Source organism: Phalaenopsis equestris, unplaced genomic scaffold (assembly GCF_001263595.1).
Source record: "Phalaenopsis equestris unplaced genomic scaffold, ASM126359v1 Scaffold001366, whole genome shotgun sequence".
Classification (NCBI taxonomy): Eukaryota; Viridiplantae; Streptophyta; class Magnoliopsida; order Asparagales; family Orchidaceae; genus Phalaenopsis; species Phalaenopsis equestris.
The window spans coordinates 286,146-312,270 of NW_018165805.1; the positions used below are offsets into that span (position 1 = coordinate 286,146).

At 33.1% G+C, this 26,125-nt stretch overlaps 2 protein-coding genes across 5 annotated transcripts in view; one reads left to right on the plus strand and one right to left on the minus strand.

The window, feature by feature from the left end:
- Window positions 1-14,672, plus strand: part of LOC110034169 (ankyrin repeat and SAM domain-containing protein 6) — a 36,462-nt gene extending 21,790 nt beyond the window's left edge. For 3 of the 4 annotated variants that reach the window (XM_020738459.1, XM_020738461.1, XM_020738462.1), the window contains exons 4-6: window positions 8,097-8,171; window positions 8,247-8,309; window positions 14,269-14,672. In XM_020738459.1, the coding sequence (XP_020594118.1) occupies window positions 8,097-8,171; window positions 8,247-8,309; window positions 14,269-14,313 (183 nt within the window). In that variant the 3' untranslated portion in view covers window positions 14,314-14,672. The remainder of the gene's footprint in view (window positions 1-8,096; window positions 8,172-8,246; window positions 8,310-14,268) is intronic. The other variant, XM_020738460.1, reaches the window with a different exon arrangement.
- LOC110034168 lies at window positions 8,409-9,738 on the minus strand. Its single transcript, XM_020738457.1, has one exon. It carries the CDS (start codon window positions 9,456-9,458, stop codon window positions 8,697-8,699), a length of 762 nt encoding a protein of 253 aa, XP_020594116.1. The 5' UTR covers window positions 9,459-9,738; the 3' UTR covers window positions 8,409-8,696.
- Window positions 14,673-26,125: the final 11,453 nt, after the last annotated feature.

Genomic DNA, 26,125 nt, shown 5'->3' on the forward strand with positions numbered 1-26,125 from the left:
TGAGACACGTAACCAAGCACATCATCTCCTCCTCTTCCTTCTCCTTTCTAAGGTTTTTTGCTTCAGCTACTCAAGAGTCGAAGTCTTTCGTGCACGTAAGCGACGACTTCTTTCCTTCTCTATCTACTTCTTCAGCTTCTTTTGTTTATTCTTCTTCTCCCTCTTCATTTCTACTCTCAATCACCCTGCTCTTTCTCTCTCTCTCTTTGCCGGTCTGTTATAATGAAACGATAACTTCTTCAACTCCTAAAGAAGAAATCTTATGGACGCACTAAATCTATTATTATTATTATTATTTATTTATTTATTTATAACTTAAGAGTTATTACAATCTCTCTCATAAAAATTTCGTTATCTAATTTTGAAAAGATTTAGTACAAAAGCAATCATATCTTAACTGTAGAGTTGGAGATATATTTTTTCTTTTATATTTGAAATTTTCTCCCAAGTAGCATTCCTCTCTGATCCTTGCTTTTATAAAATACTCACCAATGGAATCTCTCTATTACGTTGTTTCTTCACATCATAATTTAGTGTTTTTTCAGGCTCCTCGATATAAGTTAGAGCAGGCCATATATCAACTGAGTCTGTTATCACCCTACTTGATTAATCTACAATACACTTTCTAAGTGAAGAAATATGAAAAACATTGCGCACTCTTTGCATATGAGCTAGTAGATAATTTTAAAGCCACCTTTCCAATTCTTTCCACAATTTCATAGGGGCCTTCATATATGGGACTCAATTTTCCTGTTCTCCAAATATCTGCACACCTTTCAAACGACTGACTAATACAAATAAACTCTTCAACTTCATATTCAACAATTCTATGCTCGACAACATAGTATTTCATATGTCTATTATGCGCTGACTTTAATCTATCTCTGATTAGTCTAATCTTATGAGTAGCCTCATCAACCAAGTCAGCTCCGATGATTTTCCTTTCACTTACTTCAGCCTAATATAAATGTGTCATGCACTTTTTTCCATACAAAACTTCATATGGACCCATTTTAATAACAACCTGGTAACTTTTATTATAAGCAAATTCTACTAAGGATATATGTGATCCCATCCTCTACTAAAATCAAGGACACGGTGTTATTAGATTCTCCAAATTTTCAATAGTTCTTTCTGACTGACTATCTGTCTGAGGCTGAAAGATTGCACTAAAATTAATCTGATGTCAAAAGCTTCTTGAATCTTCTTCCACAAACATCAAGTCTATCATCTCTGTCAAAGATAATAAATTTTCACACTTCATTCAACCTTACAAGTTGACCCACATATAATTTGGCTAATCTGAGCTGAGTCTGTTTGTCTAATGAGCAAAAAATTGTCAAACTTAATCAAATCTGTCAACAATTACCCAAATAGCGTCACAACCCTGACGCGACCTAGGCAATCCAATCACAAAGTCCATAACATTCTCCTTCTATTTTCACTATGAATTGGTACAATTAGCTGTGATAAAGTTTTAACCCTAAACCCTTACCCATTTCCATAGTGAAAATTTCAACCCTTACCCATTTTCACTATGGATAACTTCTTGCTCCTCAGGTACATTTATTTTGACAATATTTTTGTTACAATCAGTTGTGATAAAGTGATAAGATAATCAATCCATGCTTAAAATTATCACAAATTCTATCAAGGGCAACATAATAAGTTGTGCATCAAAATCCTTTCCACTAATCATTAGTTTCACATCACATAATTGATTAGCTATCATAGAAGTACCATTTAACATTCTAATAGATGATATCAGAGGCATCAAGGTGTTATTCAATTGCATCATTTTAACCATTTTCTCATCAATAAAAGAATGTTATGCTCTTGAATTGAACTATTTTGAAGATATATGATATTTATTTCATTAAAATTATTGCATTGAATATTTAGGTTTGACTAATTAATGCATTTAAATTCTTACAAAATGTTATGAATGACATGACGTGAATCTTTTTATAATTAGAAGTGCATTTGATAAAAAAATTTTAAATGTAAAACATTCATGTTATTATTTCAACGGAGTCTTTAGCTTTTTGTTGTAAAAGTGCATAAACTTGAGTTGAACACTCTGCTAGGTTTGACTAAGATTTACCACTAATTTTGAATACTCGACTTCCCTCGGTTGGCCAAAGCTCCTCTAAAGTGGTGGTGTAACACAACCCCTAGAAACTTTTGGAGCCCTCTGTCCCAAGTTAGGGTAATTTACATCATCTATCCTGGTTGGTGTCTCCAAAAATAAGTGTTGGATCCAGAAAGACACTCACCTTTATTTAACCTCCCCAACTTGTCACACTTCCTGGCTTCAATCTAGTTGCCAACACTATGGGATCCGAGTTTATTAGCACTTCTTTTTTTCTAACTGGAAGGACTGCATGTCTTAAGAGCCTTGAGGAAACTTGGATCCCTTTGAATTCCTCTTCTTTTGGAAGTCTCTCCTTCTCTTGGTAGCTTGTAAATCTAGCTTAATCCATTTGACCCTCTCCACCAAAATAGAGTAATCATCGATTCCAAGAAGAATCAGTGGCTGTCTAATCATATCTTTTAGCCCAAACAAAAACTTATGACACTTCTCTGCATTTGGTATCAACTAGGGTACATACCTCGAAAGCATAGTGAATCAGCATCGTATTGCATAATTTACCGTTCTCCATGCACTAGTCAATAGATTTGTTTTGTATTTGCCTCTTCTCTAACAGTGTTTCGAACTAATCTCTAAAAGTTGCCACAAATTCATCGCACTGAACAATGTGGCTAGCTCTGCCCCCAAATTTCTCTTGCAATTGTCCTCACCGCTATCTCTCTGCATCTCTTTCTGAAGCAAAAGTGACCAGTGTATCTATGAGGGTGAGACAACCCATCTAAAATGTTTTTTCACTCTCAACAACTAGTTCTCAACATCCACTGACTTCCTCTTTTAGAAATGAGATGTGGTCTTATATCCTGAAATAACATCAAATACTTGTCCATTTGACCTCCCTCACTAGATTTGGTATGAGTCCAAGTGTTCTTAATCATATGAGTTACTGTAGTCATCAACTTAACAAAAATATCTGCGTTCAAAATTATTTGTGGAGGTGTATCAATTTCTACTACATCATCTCTAACTTCTTACCCTTTATTTTCTTTATTTCTAAAATAATATAAAAAAGATTATAATTTGACACAATTTAACCATTTATTAATATTATGTATTAATTAATTTGATCAATCTAGGGGCTCTTTTGGTCAAGATTCAAACTTAAATTTTTTCTAATATCACTTTGTCATGACTCACCTGATAGTTTGGCATTAACGAAGTCGGGAACTGCAGCTAGACGATATTATCATTTTATTTACTTTTCACTGATTTCTTAAATTTTCAATTCATAAAAGAGTCACTAAGAAGTCAAATAATCCAAAACTAACATCATAGTCTGCAAGTAAAACTTCTCAAACCAACACACAAAAATAACGCTACTTGAAAGTAAACAGTATAGGAACTACAACTGCAACACAACACATTACCTATTAACAATAGTCCCGTAAACTAAATCTCTATTGTCAGTCATATCAACCAAGTGTTTTACCCGAAAGGATTAAACAGTAGGTTTATATGAATTAGCGAGCAATTTCAATCTTATTATGCATTAAATTAATATGTAAATGTTATGCATGAATGACAAAAAAAAAATGTAATTCATTACTTACTCAAACTATAAATTTTCATTTTAAATTTAACCATTCTCGTTTCAATTCCAGTATTTACTTCTTTTAACCTCTTTAAGAAAGTCATATTAGGATTACTGTCATAAGTGAATGTATTCTCAAATATTTGCAATTGATGAGATACCTTTACCATTTTCATCTAATTTTTCGCGCACAGGTACTTTGCATCCCCCATTAGTACTATCTGTGGGTAATCCTTAATGATTTAAATCTTTTTATTTTATGTTCTTTAAATTACTTCTTTTTAAAGATATTCAACAATCCTTTGTTGTTTTTCCTTTTCATTTCATTTCATTCGTTTCAATAATTCTTAAGCTTATAACATGCATACAACGTTCAGATAATTGAAAAAACAGTTGTACAAAGCATTAAGATGTTTTGATTTAATAAAACATAAATTTATTACATATAAAAAACTAATTACTCTTTAATTTGTATGTTTGTCTCACCGACTCCCTTTCTCTAGATCATCTAGGTTCAAATATTTGTATTTTATTAAATATTAATTATAAATTAAGCAATTAAACTTTTAACTTTTTTTAAAACATACCCCATCTTTTAAAGTGATTCACCTCCTCGATCTCAAAACTGCATCTCCCTTATCTCAAGTACTTCTTAATTTCAATTACACTTAATATAAAGTTATTGAAGTACAACTCAATGTATAAAATTTTAGCTTGGAGGAGAGAAGAAGTGAGTGAAGTGTGCGAGCTAAAGGAGAGAGATTTATCCAAGCAAACTCAATTAAGTTTGAATTTATATTATAATTTAGTTAATGAATTATGTGTGTGTGTGTGTGTGTGTTTCTTAATTGATAGAGCAGAGAGATCGAGAGAGGGAATCCCTGCTGTACGCGTGGAAGGAAATCATGACTTCATACGTAGGTATTGTTCGAAGTAGAGGAAGAAAGAAGATAAAGAAGTCGAAGGAGGAAGTTGCAGTTGTTGTACAATATTGAGTTGTGCGAAGGAAGAAAAGGGAGGAGAGGGAAGAGGCGGTGTCTAGGGCTTACCTGGATTGAGCCGAAACTGAAGATGCACTGCCTACACGAGAGGAGGAATATGGGTAGTTGTGCTGTCTTCGCATGCAAAGGAGGGGTGTGGTGGCTTCGGCGTTGTAGAGTCGTGATCAAAAGCATTGGAAAAGAGGAAGAAATTCGTGAGGCTTTGGACCGATCTGAGACCAAAGGTTAAAACAACCCTCAAGTGTTTGTTCGGGTAGAGCAAACAACCTAGTAAGGTAAGTTTAATGAGTTGTTTTAATTAATTATGTTGTTTAATTATATATATATATATATATATGTATTATTTAAAGGTTACGCTTAATTGTATGCGATATCAGGATTGAAACTAATAAATCATAAAACTTGAGGCAAAGAGGGGACACAAATTTCATGTGCGAGCGAAGGGAAGAGTTCTGGACATCCAAAGGATTTTAAGGTTCTTAGGGTTTTAATTATGCTATTTAATAAACTTGTATGTGTGTGTAAGTGATTAAATGTAAGGTCAAATTTAATTGAAACTATAATTCAGAGACCTAGGTTTTGAAGGAAAAGTTTGTGAAGCGAGCAAGGAGATCGATTTGAAAGCCTATAAGATAAATTTTTAGCCTTATGTTATTATTTGAAATTAGTAATATAATTAGTTAATGTAATGCATTAAATTTTATTTCTGTAAAGAAGTGAGGTAGGAGACTGAGAAATCCTTGGGATTTGAGGAAGGCAAAGATTCTTAAAGTTAAAATAGGTTAGTGTTTTTAATAATTTTTTACATATTTAAATAAGTCAACAACAATTAAGATTTTCTTTTAGGACGTGATTCTTATATTTATATGTACTTTTAATTAATTTAGGTGTTCGTCAAAGGAAGTGAAGTAAATGGTTCAAAATTTTCATAGGTCTTTAAGGCTAATATGAGTAATTATTTTCTTATATGCATTAATCTAATATTTTTGTAATAAAGAATTTTTGTAATGTTTAAACATTCATTTTATAATTATATTTATTTTGTGAGCTTGGAAGTTTTAAGGAAATGAAATGTGAAAAGTGAAAAATGAATGTTTAATGTTTTCTCAAAATTTATTTTAAATGAAATGGAATGTAAAAGTTTAAGTCCTACAAGATTACTCCAAGATGGTATCGACAAGGGATGCGATGCATTCGTTCACATTAAAAGAAATGGTAAATATATACATTCAGGTGCAATTAGAAGGTGCGTTCGGGTACAAATTTTTTGATGGTACATTCAAATATATTTTTGGGATACCTTCGAGTATGATGGTAATCTTATTATGACTCTTAAAAAGGTTAAAATGATAAATATTTAATAGGAAAACGAGAAGGGATTATAAGTCATTCATGCATTGCATTGATATAATAATTTAATGCATATAAAGGTTATAATTGCTTACCAAGTCAAACTTTGCAATTAATATTTTTTTCAGGAAAAGAAAATTACAAGTTGTTATGTTTAGCAGGTGGAATTTAGTTTACAGGAGGACCTCTATTGCTGGGTATTATGATTGTAGCTTCTTTGTACTGTTTTTTTTTTTCATGTTATGATTATATTGTTTAGCGCTGGTTAAAGATGTCTACAGATTATGTGGTTTCTAAATGTTTTATATTTTTGTATATTATACTTTGTGGATTATTAGTGACTCTTATATATATTGGGAGTAATCTAAAAATTATGTGGAATAGGATGAAAATATTAATACCATCTGGCTACAGTTCTCATCTTAGTTAATTCTATGCCCCGAGCCGGGCCGGGGCATGACACTCACAAAAAAATATATATGTATGTGTGTTTGTATAGTTTTTATATTAAATAATTTAATTTAAATTATTATACTGACCTTTTAACTCTTCGTAGTCTGCCCTAACCACCCTTTTAACTGCACTAGAGTCAAAATCTCCTAGGCACACAAGTGGTGACTTCATTCCATCTCTATCTTCTTCTTTTTTTCATCTTTTTGTTCTTCTTTGTTCCCACTCTCGGTTTCCCAGCTTTTTCTCTCTCTCATACTCTCTCTGTTACTTTGTTCGTATGAAAGATAACTTCGACTTCTAAAGATGAAACTTTAGGCACCCACCTATTCATTTGTTAATTGTTATGTATAACTTACAATTGTTACATTCTGTTTGGGTTGTGAAAAGGTAGACTCTATTCGATGACTTCAAAAATTTGGGTTCGAGCCACCCCCATTACCATTTAGGTGTGTGTAGATCAAAATTGTAGGCCTGATTATCATTCTGTTTGGGTTGACTCAAAATCAACCGAAAATTTACCTTATTACTATTTCATTTTTTTTTTGGTTAAGTTGGTTCGAGTAAGTTTAGTTGGGTTAACTGGGTCATGTTTGAGTCATTGAGATCATGAAAGTGCTTGATCCATATAATAAAAGGGTTTGATGGTCGAGTTTGAGTTAATTATTTTAACCCATACAAGGAAAGAGTTGGGGTTGGGTCCGGGTATGTTTGGGCCAAACCAACTTTGGGTAAGAGCCGAACTTGATCCATCAACTTGAATTAACACCCCTGCTAGGGTCTGTGTGAGGGGGGAATTAGAGGGAGAATAAAAAGAATAGAGACCGTAGAGGAGGGGTTGGGTTCTTAATAAAGTTTATTTTAGTAGGCACACTAACTACCCACTGCACAGATGAAAAATAAGTGTTATAAGCTTGGCCCACAACCCTTTTTTGTTATCCAAAAGCTTGTGAGAGCCACAACCATTGATGTGGAAGCGACTTGTCATTTGGGCATTTGATAATGGGACCAAATCTGCTGGCATATCTCGTAAAATAAAAAATCTATTAGTTATGCAGTACTTGAAAGCTGGTGTTGATGGAAAAAAAAAATAGTTAAGGTGTATTGGGAATTTATAAAGTGAAATGATTGAGTTGATTTGTTATTTCATTGAAGTAAATAATAATGGTCAATCAATCATGATCATCGATCAAGTTAAGCCTAGATTTGATTTGTGTAGGTATTTTGGGTCTGTTTAATTAATGTTTTGTTTTTATTCAATGATATTGCTAGCAGGTCAGGCCTACAGTGTAATGTGTTATGTTGTGTGTTTTCAAATGCTGGACCACAAAGATGTGAGTGACAACCGAAAACAACCTTGATTTTGATAAAATAAGAAGTGATAGGGTAAAACTGGCAAGATTGATATAGAAAATCTTTAGTTTTTTATGTTCCGTTTGAACTGTGGCATACTTATTTGTAAATTGTCACTTGATTTATATTATTGATCGTGTCAACTGATTTATACATCACAAATTAGTTTTGCTTTGCGAAACTCATTATGTTTATCTTCACCTGTCAATTATGAATTTATTGCAGTAGATTTTTTTTTCACGTGTCTTATGTAATATTGCAGTCCGAGTTCTCGGTAGAAGGGTTTTTGCAGTCACTCGGCCTTGAGAAGTACATAATAACGTTCAAGGTAGAGGAGGTAAGCACAGTAGTTTAACATAACATTAAGCTCATATTTTTTAATTTATAAGTTGATATGGCAGCTCTTTTATAGGTTGATATGGCAGCTCTTATGCACATGACTGAAGCTGATCTCAAGGCCCTAGGAGTTCCGATGGTAAGTTCTCTGTGCTTCATTTGAATATTTTTCTTTTGATTCTTATGACTCATTTTGTTGCTTGTAGATAAAAACTATATTTTAAAAATTATGGTTTATTTTCGCTTTTTTTAAGTGTGAAATTGAAATCCTTAGAAAATTTCAAGATAGTTGAAGACTTTAAAATTCACACTGATTTCTAACTACATCTTTTTTTTTTTTTTTAATAAAGAGCACTAAAAGGCTCCAATTTATTAATAAAATAAAAAATTACAAACACATAGGGAAAGGAACCCAACTTAAACCCTATACAACTCACACAAAAAAATAAAAAAGGTTCCAATTCCCAAAAAAATAAAAATAAAAAATACAACTCACACCACATCCAAACCTATCCAAAAAAAGCAATTAAGAAGAAGTACGAATATACGGGGAATCCATCATATCACCCCTAATAAAACAATTAAGAATTTCAGGGAACTTATTAGTAAAAATAGCTTTTTGAGTCTTCATCCCTTGCTTTGCAGCCCAATCCACACATTTATTCCCTTCTCGATGAATGAAAAACCAACGAACCTGAATACCAATTGTCAGAGCAAAAATTCTTTTCAAATGAATCATAAGATTCCAACGATAATCCCTATTCCTGTAACAAAAAGACCATAAATCAAAAGAATCCATTTCAATTTCTAAAGAATTCCAACCATGTTTTAGAGCCAATTCCAATCCCATAATCACTTCTGCTTCAGCTTCAATAACACTTGAAGCTAAAGCAGGAGCAGAAAACCACATACTAGCCTTACCAAAAGAATCTCTACAAATACCACCAATACCTGCAGCAGGAGTCCAACTACCATCCATATTGATCTTAATATACCCACCAACAGGAACAACCCAATGAACTAAGATAATATCAGCTTTAGAATTTCTAGGTAAATCAATACTAAATTTAAGTAACATATGCTTTACATTTGAATTACAGGACGACTTAAACTTTCCATATTTCAACATCTTATAGATAAAACCTTTAATATAATAAAAGCAGTTAGAGCTAGAGAAAATCTTGCCTCCATGTTTACAAGTATTTCGAGCACACCAAATAAACCAAAAAATGATAACACGAAGAGACCTACAAAGCTTCGATCTATCTTGCTGCCAAACTGCAATCATACCAGCAATGGAAGTGCTAGGAGTACGATTTCCATCATACTAAAAAAGAGTTAAAACTCTCTCCCATAAATCATTAATACAGGAACAATTACAGAAAATATGTTCTAAGGTCTCAACACGCTTCTTACAGAAATAACAGATAGAAGGAAATCTTAAACTTCTAAGCTTTAAAATATCATCAGTAGGCATAATTTTATGTAAAAGACGCCACATAAAAAAGGATTGAGTAGGTTTTATTAAGTCATTCCAAGTCCACCGTAAATCAGAGACTTAGGGTCCGTTTGGGGCAGCTTATTTGGTGCAGTGGCGTTTTGAAAACGCATCTGACCTGTTTGGGTAAACTGCGCTTTAGCAGCTTATGCGTTTTCAAAACGCCGAAAACAGTGTTTTCACACCACATCTATCTAGGTGCGGTGAGAACTTTCTGGCAGCGGTATGACTTTTCCGAAAAAATAAAAATTTGTAATAGTCACCACACCTAGCTTATCAGCAGATTATTCAATAAGCTGCAGCTGCCCCAAACAGACCCTTAGAGAAAATCTTAGTAGCAGACCAACTGAAGTTACCTTTAAGCTTGATCTTATCAGGACCCAGACGAATAGGAATTTTAGCAATACTAGCCAAATCTCCCTATTAACCAGGTTAGCAAGCATATTAGTATTCCAACCGCTACCATTACACATTTCTTGCACCTGCAACCCCAAACCATTCCAGTTATCATACCAAAAACTATACCTACCTTCACCAAGATCCCAACAAATATAAGATTCAGTATAATTAGCCATCTGAAACATATTTTTCCAGACAAAAGAATCCTGTGCTTTACTGGTCAAAGACAAAGGATGCACATCCTTACAATATTTCAGATGCATCATTTTAGCCCAGAATGCATCATTTTAGCCCAGAGAGACTTATCATTACGAAAATTCAGCCATAATTTCATATAAGTAAGATGCATAGTGTCCATACGAGAACGAAAACCAAGTCCACCCTTACTAATAGGCTTGCACATTTGTTTCCATCTCATCCAGTGAATTTTAATATCTTTACCAGCCCACAAAAATTTATTAAAAATACAGTTTCATACAAACATAATGAGGCATCTTCATAAAACATAAAGTAAATAAAGGAATAGAAGTAAGGATACTTTTAAGTAACATCACCTTACCCCCATAGGATAGCAAAAGACTATCCCAAGAAAGAATCCTCTTTCTAATCTTATCAATAATATTTTCAAACAAATGCATTTTACGACAACCTTTATCAAGATTGAAACCCAAATATACCATAGGAAAATTTCCCTTAGCATATCCAGTGAAATCCTGAATCCAATTTTTTTTTAGCAACAATAATCTTTTTACTTTTTAGAACAGTAAAAGTTACTCTTACTTGGATTGAAGATAAGCCCAGAAGCCTCTTGAAAGTGCTCCAAACCCTACCAAGGATGCTTGATGGTACTTTTATTAGCATTAGTAAAAATAATAAGATCATCAGCATAAATTAAATGATTAATACCAGAGAACAACATTATCACTGTTAAAAAGATTAGCAAAATAAGAAATACAAGCAACTTCAATAGTATTATTAGTAGTAAGAACCATACCTCTAGCATTCTTAATTTTACTAATATAATTAGTTAACTTGCGTTGTTTCATAAAAGCATGATAAAAAGCAGTGTTACGATCACCATAAACAAAAAAGTTACTCGTTGCCTTTTGCTTGAAAAAAGCTTCTTCCATATGGATAGTCGTTACTAATCTTTGTCGAGCCTCCAAGAAACTTGTATGATCAATCCCATCCTCTTGATAATCTTTCTCAATATTTCTGAGATTGTCTTCAACAGTTAAAACCAAAGAATGAACATTCCCAAAACAATCCTGATCCCAGCCTCTTAATTTAATAGCCAAGTTTTGCTGTAATAACTATAATTGGTTACCAGAAATTGCAGCCTCATTACAAAACCAATTAGCTTTAACAAAATCTAAAAAGGTAGCATGTAAAGTTCACATATTCAAAAATCTAAACTGATATTGTCTAACTCTATTATGCAAAGTAACAGAAAGTAAAAGGGGAGCATGATCCGAACAACAAATAGGCAAATGAGTAACCGAGAAAACTGGATAAGATAACATCCAGAACTCGTTACCCAAAAATCTATTCAACCATTCAAACACCCTACCCCTGTACCAGGTAAATTGATTACCCTTAAATCCAAGATCAAACAGATCAACATTAAATAAAGCATCATTGAAATCACCAATAGTCTAAGATTAAGCGGCTTACCTCCCTTTTTCTCAGCAACAGAAGCAATCCATACCAACCAAAATCTTAAGATGCAGAAATTGATTATGATTAATAAGAACATCCACTTTTAATAGTATCAAGCCACAAGAACCAAATTTTATTATTAATATTCATAAACGAATTGAACTTCTTAAAACACTTTAAATACCTCCCATTATAATGAGAAGCCACTAAAGGTTCCTGAAGACCAAAGAAAGCAAGATTATAAGTTTTAATTAAATTAAGAAGTCTGTTAGAAGTATTAACATCCGCAATACCTCTAACATTCCAAACCATAAATTTAATCATTAAACAATAATTTTCTCCCTCTTGTCTGCGTAAAGGGAACTTCAAAATGACTTTTCTTACCTTTCCAAAGACCACAACTGTTAGTTTCAACCGCTTGAGGGTTAAGATATCCTAATTCAGGCATACCTTTTATACCTTGCCTTTCTTTTTCTTTGACTGAATAAGAATCTAATCTTTATTAAAATCTTTACGAAATTGAATCAACTTTTCATTTAATTCTTGCGAATTGCGGCTAGTACCTCCAACAAAAACAACATTAGAACATATAGGACCAGGAGGATGCATACTAGTACCTTCAACAGAAACAACATTAGAACATACAGGAGCAGTTGGAGGATACATACTAATAATCTCATCACCTGTTTGGTCCATGACAGTAACTACTTCTGGAGCATTATTCTCCACAATAATATCCCCAGAAATATGTCCAACAGTGATATCAACAGGATTAATAACATTGGAAATCAACATATCATTAGTATTCAAGATAGTATCAAGACTGCTGGTCTTATGAGCCTCAAGTCCAGCGGTCTTACAAGCCTCATAATTTTTCTTACCTATTTCTTGGATTTCCCTTGATTCAGGGAGAGCAATTCCTTTATCCTTTTCAGTATTATGTTTACCAATCTGATACCTCCCTTCATCGCTAACAGCTGGGAAGCCTTTATTATTACGCAGTTCCGGATGGGCGCCATAACTAGAACTAATAAGGTGACCAAACATTCTGCAATTTGTACAGTAATGTGGAACAAACTCTAATTCTATTGGCTGCCAATACCCATTAACTTGACTACCAATCTAAACCATCTCTTGAAATTTGGCAGTAACATCCCGTTCTACCAAAACTCCAGCCACCGAAGACCTTGAACAATTGAAAGTGGCATTATCCACCTTAAGTGGATTACCAAAAATAGAAGCAAGGGAGTGAAGAAATTTCATATTATATAAATGAAGTTTCAGCCCAGGAAATTTAACTCAAATAGGAACAATAGGAGATTCCTCTCTTGGATTGAATTCAGGGTCCATTTTAAAAGTTTCATATACGATTTTTCAATAATTAAAATCTTTTTAGAAAAAAATAGAAACATAATCTTCTTCTCTTTCAAGTTTTATCATCAGATTTCGACCACCAAGAAACCCTAAACTCCACTTGCCAACTAATTTAAGCTCCATAAAAAACTTCCTAATCACATCCATTTTGGGATGGGCAAACGAGAACTTACCAATCGAAGTAAATTTCAAAGGTTCTACCATAATATTTGTATCATCTTCTTGGAGAAAAATCGCTGGTAAACCATTTTTCCACGCAAACTTCTTGAGTAGGCCCGAAGCAGAACAATCCACCATCTTTTCCTTAAAAGAGGAAGGAAAGACAGCCGCACCCATCTCTTGAGAACGGCCCGTAACAACATCCCTAAAAGAGGGAATGGATTCACGAAGAGTGAATTCCATTTGAAGGACACCGAAAATCACCCAAGGAAAACTTAGGTCAGATTCGTGGAGAACGACGCTCCAAGAAATCCCTCAGCTCTCCAAGATCCATCGCCCTAATCTCGGCTAGGGTTCGGGTGCAGCCAGTCGCAGGAGAGGAAGGGGAATCGGCTTCGGCTAGGGTTCGGGTGCGGCCAATCGCGGGAGGAGAGGGTTTCGGTCCTTTTTGGCGTGAGGAAGGTGGAGACAGGGTGAAAGAACACCAAATAATCATGACCCGATTTCTAACTACATCTAACTAAATGATAAATCCAAGAAAATTACTACTAAAAAAAACTTTTATTTTCGCTTCAAGCAGCCAAATGATGTTAGAAAATCTAGTAGATAGGAAGTATTCAAGAAATGATGATTTCGTTTTCAGAGCTTTGTGTGCAAAACAAAATCTCACATTTTTAGGATCTACAAGGTGTTTTTAGAATTTAATCAAAATTGATTTTAAAACCAATTTCAAAATATGTTTTTTGATGTAAACAACAAAATAACTGTGATAGTAGCTGGAGCTTGTCTGCAGCTTAACCAAACTGTTCTCGCGTTGCCTGGTGTTGCGTTGTCCTTCAACTTAATAAACTTCAACTGTTTTTCATTGCTTCAAGGCATAGGCATCTCATAGTTCTTTTATAATTTTCTGTTGTTCTTATTCTGATTCCTTATAGTTGTAACGGTACAAGCTTCGATGTTTGATTGAGATTTCCTGACATATATTGATTGTCTAATTTGATTGTTCCAGGGTCCAAGAAAGAAGATACTTCGTGCATTGGAATCGAGTTCGTAGGAGCATCTGACAATTCGATGATGGTAAACTTTTGGTTGTGTAGATCATGCAAATTCTTACTGTAGATGCTGATTTATCTTATTTTGTCAGCCTGCAAATTTCTGCTCTGTTTTTTTTGGTCTCAATCAACGCCTTATCAGCATGTTTTACCCTCCATGTTGGAGGCCTCTATTAGTGTTGCATGCTGTAAAAAACCTCAAGGCATTAATTGCATTTGAAATATTGTAATGCCACTTATTTTTATTTGGAAACTATTTTATTTCTTTCTTTTTTTGGTTTTTTTTTGCTAATAGTGACCAGGAAAAAATATGTATGTTGGGACTTCATTGTCTCAGGCTGTTTTTTCAAGATGTTATTAGTTGAGGCATATTGCATAAAGAAGCTTTTGGACAGTTGAAAAAAAGTTCTAATTTGGATTTCTATAATAGAAAGGGAAGAAGGTAGCAATGACATCTATATCGAGCCATTATTTTCACATCACTGCATCTTTAATTTTAGTTATTCACTGAGATGGTTAGAGTTTACGTAGTAGATAATCAAATAAAACATTTTCATGTAAGTTATTTTAACTTGCATGCCATACCGATAGTCATTAAACTATGATACGTATTTTCTATATTTAGTGGTGATCATAAATACATAAAAAATATCACTTACTGTCACTCAAGGTGCTGCCCAACCAATTCCGTCCAAGGCAAATAGCACAGTTCCTTTCCTAGGCGAAATAGACCGCTCATTTTCAGCTTGTTCTTTGACCGAAGTTTTGATCATTTTGCAGACTTCAACTTAATTCCAAAAGAGAGTTCAACTTTACACAAACAAAGAATCAGATCAAAACAGACAGCTTTACCCCCATAGATCCTTGTAACTATAGAGTAACAAAGTTAAAAATAATGGAAAAAGCAAAATTGGTACCTTGTTTCTTAATTGAAGTGAGTTCCTTAATCAGTAAGGGAAGCCCATCAGTTTACACTGAAACTTATAAACTTACACTCAAAACAGTAACTTTGCCCAGTGTTTCGTTTGCGTATAATCTCTTGGTCACCCCGTGTGCTCTGTGTTCGACCCTTTTGCCTCAGTTTCTCCTCCTCTCCTTCCTGTTGCGCCTCAATCCTAAGTGTGGTTATGCCCTAGCTCCTCTCCCTCTAATTGTGTTCAGCGGATTCCAGTGGCATTGCCCTTCTCCAACCTTCCTACATTCTCTGATTCGGTGACATTCTCCCATGGGTAATCTCTACCCTACACTATTTGCATTAAAATGAGCTTATGGTTTGGAGATTTGCCATTATGGCTTGCTCCCTGCGATATATGGATTGGATTTTTTTGCTGTTTAGATTTTTTTGTCATATCCCGTGTGGCATTCTTGTAATTTCTTCTTGGCCATGCGACATTCTTGCGGTTTTTGGTTTTTTTGTCGAAGCTTGATTGGGCTATCCTCTTTATTTCTGTTTTAGCTCAATTACACACAACACTCAAAAAACATTGTTGTTTACAAATCAAATCCATGCTTTGATTTGAAAATTATTTTTGGTAAAATTATGGTGGCTTACTCTAATGGGCTCTCCCCTCTATTTAATTTTTAACGCAATTACATACAGAGCAGAAGAAACATTAATGTTTACAAATTAATTCCAATTTGTGATTTTTTGAACTATGAATTTGATGCCTTTACTTTGATATTTGACTGAGAAATTGAAATATGGATAAAAGAGGGTACTTGATTTGTAATAGCAATGTTTTGGTGTTTTATCATGACCTTTGATATTTGAGTGAGAAATTGAAAGATGGATGAAACATGGTGCTTGATTAATAGTGATGTTTTGGAGTTTAGCCATGATGTTTGATATTTGAGTGAGAATTTGCAAGATGAATGAAAGAGGGTGTTTGATTTACAATATCTATGTTTTGGGTGCTCTGTTTGTAATCGTCCCTTTATTTTGTTGGTTCAAACTCTACTTTTTTGGTTGGCCTTGTTGGTGGTTTGCCCTCTTTGTTAGAGGAAGGATGCATATGATGGTGGTGAAGTTCGTAGTGGTGTTGCGGTTGATGCTTTTTTTTTTTATTGTACCACAATGTTGTGTGTTGTTGGTGGTAGTCTTGAGCCAAGGTGGTGTTAGTTGATGTTGGGGGTGGTGCGTGTTGATGTCGGGGGTGTGTGTTAATGTTGGGTGTGATATTGTTAGTGGTGATGTTGGTGTTCATGGTACTTCTGGTGGTGCTGTTATTGATGTCTGTAGATGTCGTGGGTGGTTTTTCAATGCTATGGTAATGGTGCTCTTGATGGTGTGTAGATATTGGGGGGTGGTGCTATTAGTGCCATGGTGGTGGTGTTGTTGGTGGTGTGTGTAGATGCTGAGGGTGGTTCTTCAGTTCCATAGCAGTGAAGCTATTGGTGGTGTGTGTTGATGTTGGGGGGTGGCGCTGTTAATGGTGATATTGAAGTTCGTGGTCTGTTGTGATGTTTCTTTTTAGTTGACTTTTCGAGTTATGATTTTTAAAATGACACTTTGTTTTTAATATGCTATACATTTATGTTGCTTGGTTCTTTTGCATATTAGTATCACCATGGTAAAGACAAAAGAAACTAGTTCATTTGCCTTGTGGGATAAAAATGTCAAAATAATATTTTGTTTTCTCTGTCTTTAAGAGTTGGAGTTAGGAACTAGGCTAACAACCTATTTTAACAAGGAGAGTTGACAAAATATAATAAAAAAGTTTAGGGAGCACACAAGCAGGTAATATGACAGGATGCAATTGAAAAACTGTTGCTAAAAATCTACTGCTCAAAAGCTGGTGTTTCAAAAGTAATTAGTCTATTTGAAAAACAAATTTTTGAAAGTGCTACTTGTTAACATAATGACTATAAAATCCCTCAGTACATAAACAAAGTTGAGTTTGAAAAATACAGTTCTGTTTGAAAAACACAGTTATTCAATTGTGAATTGTGGAATAAATTCAATGACAATTTATCAAGTTATTTATACTCACAACATCATAAGATAATTTAAGGTGAACATTAATCGAATTTTTTGCTCACAAAATAATCATACAAACATAAGTTTGACATGATATATTCAACAAAAGCTGCATCTCAACCAAACATACTAAAATTAACTAAAAACTTAAAGTAGTACAACTTGTCTTTTAAAATATATGAACATCACCAAAACAAATACAATGTTAGCAACAATAACAAAAGTGCTATGATTACAAAATCAAACAAGAGAAAGGTCTTCACAAAAAAAATTCAAGTAATTGAGATCAGTCTTCATAGTATCATCATATGCCTTTGCCTTTTCATCACATCTCTCCATTATTGCATCGCTTTGTTCATCCACCCATTAAAAAAATTTGCAATCTTTGTTAGTTAAATTTTTTTGGACATCTAAAAAGTTATGACCAATATTGTCACCTTTGTGTATCATGAACACAACAAATAATAGGTTGCATTCATAAAATATTGGACGTCGTTTGGTTCCCTTAGAGCTCGTCAAATTACTTGAGCTCATTTTTGATACTATAATCTTGTAAATTAATGATTAGAATATAATAATAAGACATTTGAAGAAACATTCATTTTTGAGTAAAATCTATAATTTGTGATGGCCAATGTGCCAAACTCAAAAACGCTTCAATAACTTATGCTTACAATGAATTTTGGGGAGCATATAACATAAAAAGGGGATAAATTTGATAATCCCGCGTACACAAAAATGCAATTTGCAGAGCACAAAACACTACAATTTGGAGTGAATTATTACTCAATAGTAGCTATTCAGAACAAAAGGGCGCTAACAAGATTAAAAACAAAGGGCTTGTTTTATAAAAAAGATCATTAGCATCTTTTATTTCTAAAAGCCATGCATCTTTTTTAGCATAAGCAAACTCAATTACAGGAAAGTATACGAATCATCCTAGACTTTTTGATAACAAAGCACCTTTGCAACTAATGTTTTGCCACAAAGATGTCACTATGGTTGCCTCCAGTGAGTAAGATAATGTCATCCTATATAATTAGTATGATGTAGACTGCTCAAACATGATTGATAAAGACAGTAATATAACTTGTTATTGTGAAGATTAATCTTGGCTGATTTTGATAGGAAGCAGATGACCTTTTCCCTTAAGCAGCATAACCACTAGGTTTCTCGATATAAGTGACTGCTAGCAAGTAGAGATAAGTCTTACTATCATCCGGTTATAATACAACCCAAATTTCCACAAACCAAAATCAATAAATAAATACTTTTGTGTTTTCCTTGAGCAACATAATGACATAATCATATAACTACTATTCAAGGTTGACCACCAGCATTACAATTTGTAACGGGCAAATAAACTTTGGTGTTATCTCAATAAGAAAAAAACCTTTCTAAGAGCATTTCAAGAAATAAAATTTCAAAAGATATGATGGTTCTTAAGAGCTTCTCATAAATTTAAAAATCATTATTGTGAGATAGGTTTTACACACAAACTAGAAAATTACATACCTCCAAAACCAAAATAGATTCACAGTGAATGAAAATATCCACTTCCTATGAACGAAAACTAGAAGGTTGCACATAACCACAAAGTTCTTATGTATTTACATATCTAACAACCAAGGTTTGATATGTATAGTTACAATGCCTTCACATAAGAATTATGAATATGAATATGAATGTGAATATGAATGTTTGGGTGTTAGATTTGTAAATACATAAGAATTATGTGGTATGTCTGTAACTAAATGCACCTTAAAAGAAAAATAATTCATCATCATGCAGATCACCTCACGAGAACATGAAATACTCATGTAACAATTTATCAATAAGGGAAACCCACCAAAAGCCTCTTCCAAAACAATCTGAAACACAGGTCATGAAATGTTAAACCCATGCTAAGCCAAAGCCTTTTTCCGAATAAAAAAAGATTCAAAGAGAATGAAATTGCATAGTTATTATAAAGTAGAATTTTGGAGACATACCACATAATTCTTATGCCTTTACATCTCCCAAGGTTTGATATTTATAGTTATGGGAACATATTACACTTCTTATATCGAAAAATAAACTCAATCCCAAAAAAGCAATCCTTAAGGAACATGAAGGATGCCCTCAAGTGAAAATTACACAAAACAGTCAACATCTGGAAGAATTTGTTAATCCCGAGTATCAATATATATAACCACTTTTATGGTTAATTACCAACAATACAAATTGTAATGGGAAATTAACCATTTGAACATCATAAGACAAGAAACTTCGTAATCCCAGATGACTATATAGTAAGTGAATCTTATGCAAAACATCCACCATAGTTCTTAGTTCAAACACATAAATGCTTTACAACTAGCACTTCGGATAGCTGAATTCAGCAATCAAGTATCAAATACAATATGGATACCTGGTACATCTGCTACAGGATGTAATTTCATGTTTCAGTTTATAACAAATCAGTGGAGAAGCATAAACAATGGAGTTGTTTTTTTACCTTATATGGCTTGATTCTAATAGCAATCACACACACACACACACACACACACATGATAGCCTTTAATGATTTTGAGTTTTACTATCCTCCTCCTACACACACACACATGATAGCCTTTAATGATTTTGAATTTTACTATCCTTTTTCTAAAGTTAAAAACTTCTCACATTTCCTTACTTGATAATGTGTATTAATATAAAAATGATTTTTCATAGAGTCTCAATTTTTTTTAAAGTGTAAATCTAAGATTCCTAGTGTTTCAAAAATACAATTCTTCCTATTATAAATAGTAAAATCATATCCATATTCCCTTATACTAAATAGCTTAACTCTAAGACCATCCTTATCACTAAAAAAAAGAATTCCTATTCCCTTATACTAAATAGATTGTCTAATGTCCGAACCCAACATGTCATTGTAGCATAGTGGTGAGTATTTGATGCAGACAGATTTAGTGTGTTATTTTTGCAAATATTTTTCAATATTATGAAATACACACGACAGATACAATAATAAATATGCAATTTAATCCCAACAAAAATAAATTTAGAGAAAATAGTTTTATCTTTTTAAAAATCTTTAAACTGCCAAATCCCCTAAAACTAATGCAAGTATACGTATCGCTCAAGTAATAAAGGGCTCTAATGGAGTCCTAGATATCGATCCCACAGGGAAGTTGAAAATGCATATAAGCAAATTCTTATGATTATAATGTAAACTACAATAGTGAAATACGAAATTCGAATCTATAGTAAATGAGTGAATGCTAAATAAAATGCAGTTAAAAGACTAAGTTAATTAAACTAATTGTTAAACTTTCAAAAATAAAATTACATAAAATTACGAAAACTAAACACAAAGTTTTTGTGACTAAGAGTTCAAATTTAAGAAAGCATCATTCCCCTTTACAATGAGTGTATAGATTGTGAAGAAAATTAAAATCATTTAAAAAATATATGTATAAATTGTTTTGTGCCAAATAGGAGCAATCTTATACTTTACCCTCTTCCAAGTGCATTAAGAACATTGACTAATCCAGAATTTAGTCCCTAATTCTGTAGTTATGCTGGGAGGATATCAGCTGCCACTCCAGAGCTCCCACGTACACTTCACCTGAAGGCTAACATATGGCTTTAGGTTCCAAACCTTTTGATCAAATTGAGAAAACCAAATAAACTGAACCAAATTGAGGATTTTAATCTGCCACCTTAAAATCTTCTATTCCGCATCTAACAAAGTATATTTCCTTATTTATTTGCACTCAATCACATGGATGACATTCTCTCCCCTGTAATCAAATGTGATTCTCACTATGTGTAGAAATCATAACCCCTTCGAAACAAATATTTCTCAACACATTTTAACATTTCAATTGACCATATCAAAAAGTAAATGATGATCGGAGTTCAAATCATCACAAATTATTGACATTTAAAACCGTATAAAATAAAATCAATTCTTCACAAAACTATATCTCAAAATAGGGAGAAGGATAAAGAAGACTACTTAGAATTTATGAGAAGGATACGACAAAACACAGATTTCATATATAAAAATAAGTTTACAAAATAAAGAAATAAAAGAATACAACTTATCTCATAATCCTTCCCAAGCAAATCCTTGGAAGTTCTCTTCAAGCACTTTCCCTCTTTACAAACACTCTCAATTCTCTCTTAGAAAAGTAATGAAGAAGAAATCTTTCACTTTCTCTCCCCTCTTACAATCCTTGAAGAAAATCTCCAAGCCCTTAACTTTCTCTCTCTCTTTTACTCATGCCCCTCTTCTTTTCTCTATGTTACCACCCTATCATGCCCTAGACTTTCCTCTCTTTTATTAGATGTTGTCTCCCTCCAAAAATGAATTCAAAATTCTCTCAAAAAATTCTATCCAAAAATCAACTCTTTTGAATTCAAAAGAGATGTCTATTGATCCAAGAGATATATCCCTTCATAAAAGAACTTTTCAAAGTGTCTAGATACATAGAATCACTCCATGCGATGTTTAGAACAAGTGTCCCTTTCAAAATTCATGCAAAATTCGTCCTGAACCACATTAATCCACAAAAAGTCGTCTCTGGCGCTTCAGCGCTTGTTCTGGCACTTCAGGCGCCAGCTCTCTATCAAATGGCGTTAAGGCGCCAGCTCTCTGCAAAGTGGCGCTTCAGGCGATAAAATCTCAAAATTCACTGTTTTGGCTTCAAATTTCATCTTTTTTGCTACTATTGCTCCAAATACCTTAAATTGGTATATCTATAACAAAAACATGAAAATACCTTTCTTTAAAGTGTAATATCACAAAAAATAAGCATAAAATGTACTCAAAACAACATATTATTTTGGTGTATCAAAATCCCCCAAACTTAATGTTACTTGTCCTTTTCTTTCTTTTTCTTTTTTTTATTTTTTTATTTAGGATCTTTTCAATCCTTTCTTTTTTTTTCTTTTTTAAGTGAGAATTACTATATTTGAATAGTCTTTAATAATTTTGAACTTCACTAATTTTGAACTTCACTATCATCTTCACTATCATCTTCTTAAAGTTAAAAATATTTACCTTTCTTTACTTTATAAATTCATATTAGTATATGATTTTTCATAAAGTTTCACTCTTTTCTTCTTACATGAAACCTCTTTTCTTCTTTCACTCTTTTCTTCTTACATGAAACTCTAAAATTCTTAATACTTCAAAAATATTATTTTCTTTAATTTAAATATAAAAACATAGTCTTATCCTTTCATACCAAATATCTTTAACTTAGAATTGATCTTCATTATTAAAAACTTTTATCTAAATTTACCATAACATCTACAAACATAAGTATAGTCATTTAAAGTTAAATCTTAATATCCCAAGTCATGTTAAATTTATTTTAAAAATATAGTTATTTTAAAAATATAGTTAATTAATATAGTTAATTGAGGACAAATAAAATTTAGTTTACTTCTTTTTAAAAGAAAATTTTCTTTCCCCTAAACTTAACTTCTTAAGTAATAAAAAATGTTCAGTACAAAATTTTGTAGGTGAAAGAAAACAATAATTACATACAAATGAAAACTAACATGTAGAGGATTTCTGAGTATGAAACAGGGTTCTAATATACTGCATGTTCTTTAAAAATTCATACAGGCTTTAAAGAATTAAATGAAACGTAATATATTTTAAAGGATTTGTTGAGAATTAAAAACAGAAACAAAAACTGAAAAATACTAAAAATGTAGAAAAAGTAAAAATCTACAATTACTATTACAAATTAGATTACTAAAAAATCTACAATTACTATTACAAATTAGGTCCACAACACATCATTAAAATGAAAGTTCTTACTACAACAGTTTTAAAACAACAACAAATAACAACTAATAAAAATAAGAAACAGGCAAATTCCTAAGATATCAATCTTCATCTCCTTCCTCATTATGACTATCATCATCATCATCTTCTTCTTCTTCTTCTTCTTCTTCTTCTTCATGATGTGGAGCATAAGGAGTGAAGCTGGGGGAAGTTGGAAATTTCACATTATGCTCACCCCTAAGATATCTAACCATAGTCTCCTCATAAGCTATATCATACTGTACTCTCTTCTGCTTATATTCATCATTGTAAGAATTTCTTGCTTCAATTCTTCCAATCCTTATTTGCATATTCATTATATCCATTTGTTGAATCATGAGCTGCTTCATAATATTTTCAAGTGAAGCAGAGCAAGAAGTAGATGTCCCTAGAGCTGATGTTGAGGGTCTATCACTACCTCCACTCCTAGACTCAACAAATGATTCAACTCTTTGAACCGTACGCTTCCCAATAGGATTTTGTGGCTGCAGCTTTTTCTCGTTTCTATGGGACTCTACTCCTGATTTCTCACATAAAGTGAAAATTAGAGTAGGGTAACCCAAACCACTAGCTGTAGCACTACTAGTTATACTCCGAGCATGATGAACTATAAGAGCACCAACATCTACTCCCTTCATTTTCTGAATGCAGAAGTTTAACACAACTCTATCCTTCGTTACTTCGGTCAGATGATTTTTTGGCAGTAATTTAGCAGAGATGAAATATTGTCATACCTTTGACTGAATAGTCATCACGGAAGTGGAGAAGTTAACTTTCTTATTATTTTTAATTTTTCATTCTCCTTTTCCATCAATCAGAAAGACAATCACTTCATCCAGTGATGAATCAACATCATGAATGCAACATATTCATAATGAAATGCATTTCTCAATCCATAAAATGTATTGATCATTTCTCTTGAAAACTCAACTTGCTTACCGCTCACCAAGATGTGATCATCAGTAGTGAATCATAAGTTAACATAAAACTCCCGGATCATAGAGACAATAACTACTACAGTGAAATAGCAAAACCTCTACCAATTTCTGGCGACAACCAACCTCTCAATCTAGCCACCCGGGTTAGCAAATGCTCGTTCCTGGATCAGTTTTCTCGATTCCATTTGAGTATTATAACAGTGTTGGGCTTTAAAATTGACAAATTTCCTCGCGTCAAAATCTCACGCCGGCTTTCCTCTCTTTGCTCGTGGAGCCATCGGAATTTCTATGAAAATTCAAATAAATCACAAAATCAGAAATCTAACTCCCCAAGTAAAATTATTTGGTAAGAAATTTTTCACCATTGGTTTTCTTCAAGCATTTCCATAAAAAAATCCCAAATTTCGGATCTCCCATAATGTAGGAACAATCCATGGTGAAAATAAAAAATTTCTAGGTTAAAGTAAAGCTCTTACCAAGAGAAGATCAAATCTAAGATCATTGGCCTTTGAAATCTTCTCAAATGCGCACATTATGAAGCCCTAGTTCACTGTTTAGAGGTAGGAGATGACCCAAACAGTAAAAATGGTGTTTTACTGAGCGATTTTGCGGTTTTTTAGGCAATCTGGCATTTTTGGGAATTTGGAGCTTCAAGTGCCAATTTGGCGCATCAGACACCAACTCTCTGTCAAATGGTGCTTCAGACCAACGTCTTAATTTTTCCAGATTTCGCTTTCAGAGGAAATCTGTTGCGTACCGCTTTACATCGACCTCTAATTAACTCAAATAAATATTTATACTCATAATTAATTAATTTTCTAACACATAACTTTCACAAAATAACTTTTAGATATAAAATTTGTGTTATTACAAACTAACAATTTTAAAGCCAACAAACATCTAATTCAGTGTCCAAAACAAACTAAACATCCTAACACTGAATTCTAAAACATCAAAATACTAAACAGAAACATAAATAGAGTTCAACAATGAAACTAATGTAATCTAACAGAACATAATAACTAAAACAAGCAGTACTAGACAAAACTTTTCGTCCATAAAGTAAGTTAAAACATCTTCTTCGCTCTCGTCCTCCTGGATTCTCCCATGGATTGGTAGTACACGTACAAGTTGTAGAAAGGTTGATAAGGAAATTCATAGTTGAATCTTCCTCAGTCCAAGCATGTCTCTTGAACATACGTACCAAACCATCTTCAATACGTCTAATATGTTCAAAATATTCATTTAGCCTCCAATCCAGATGATCCAACATTTCAGAAAGATTCCTAATTGCATGCATAAGGTTCTATGCCTCTTTCTCTATCTTCTTGATCCTTTTTAAAAGTATGCTTAAACTGAAGTAAGGTTGAATAGGTGATGAATTTTGGGATGTTTGATCCATCAGTACATTTTTATCATTCTCATCACCAATTCTAATACAGTTGTAATAGACTTCTGGGTCCATCGACTTTGAAGAAAGAAGCACTTTCTCCCAACTTTCATAAGGTACTTGTGATTGATTGCATAGTAGGAAAATAGTGGATGGATGTCCAGTCCAATAACAGATCCATTCACAATCAAACCCAAAACCAATTTCACAATTATTGCACCAATATCAACAGGTTCTCCAGTTTAAATATTGTAATTCAGAATAGTACTCTCCTTAGTTACTTTACTGATTTTCATAGTGGGGAGTAATTTTGATGTAATAAATAAATACTACGCCTTAGATGCAGTATTCAATAATGATGAAGAAAAACTTACATTTCCATCATCTCTGGCCTCCCGATTTGCATCTTCATCTATAAGGTATTGATAAAGTTCATTCATATTATCTCTTGTAGGGGTAAAATTTGCATAGTGGCAAATAGGAACAGTTTTAATCATAAACATTTTGTTTATTCTTGAAGGAGTGAATTGCATAAACTTGTCTCACACATAGACAACTCCTTGGTTGCTTCCATGTAGATTTACGTAAAACTCTTTCACCACAGGGATAACCACGGCAATAGTATAACAAAACACTTCCCCGTCTCTACGCAATAATCTCTTCCACTTGATTATTCTGTTTG

Excerpts from the sequence above, each read along its gene's own strand:
- LOC110034168 (XM_020738457.1), bottom strand. The coding sequence starts at position 9,458 with ATGATTGCAGTTTGGCAGCAAGATAGATCGAAGCTTTGTAGGTCTCTT.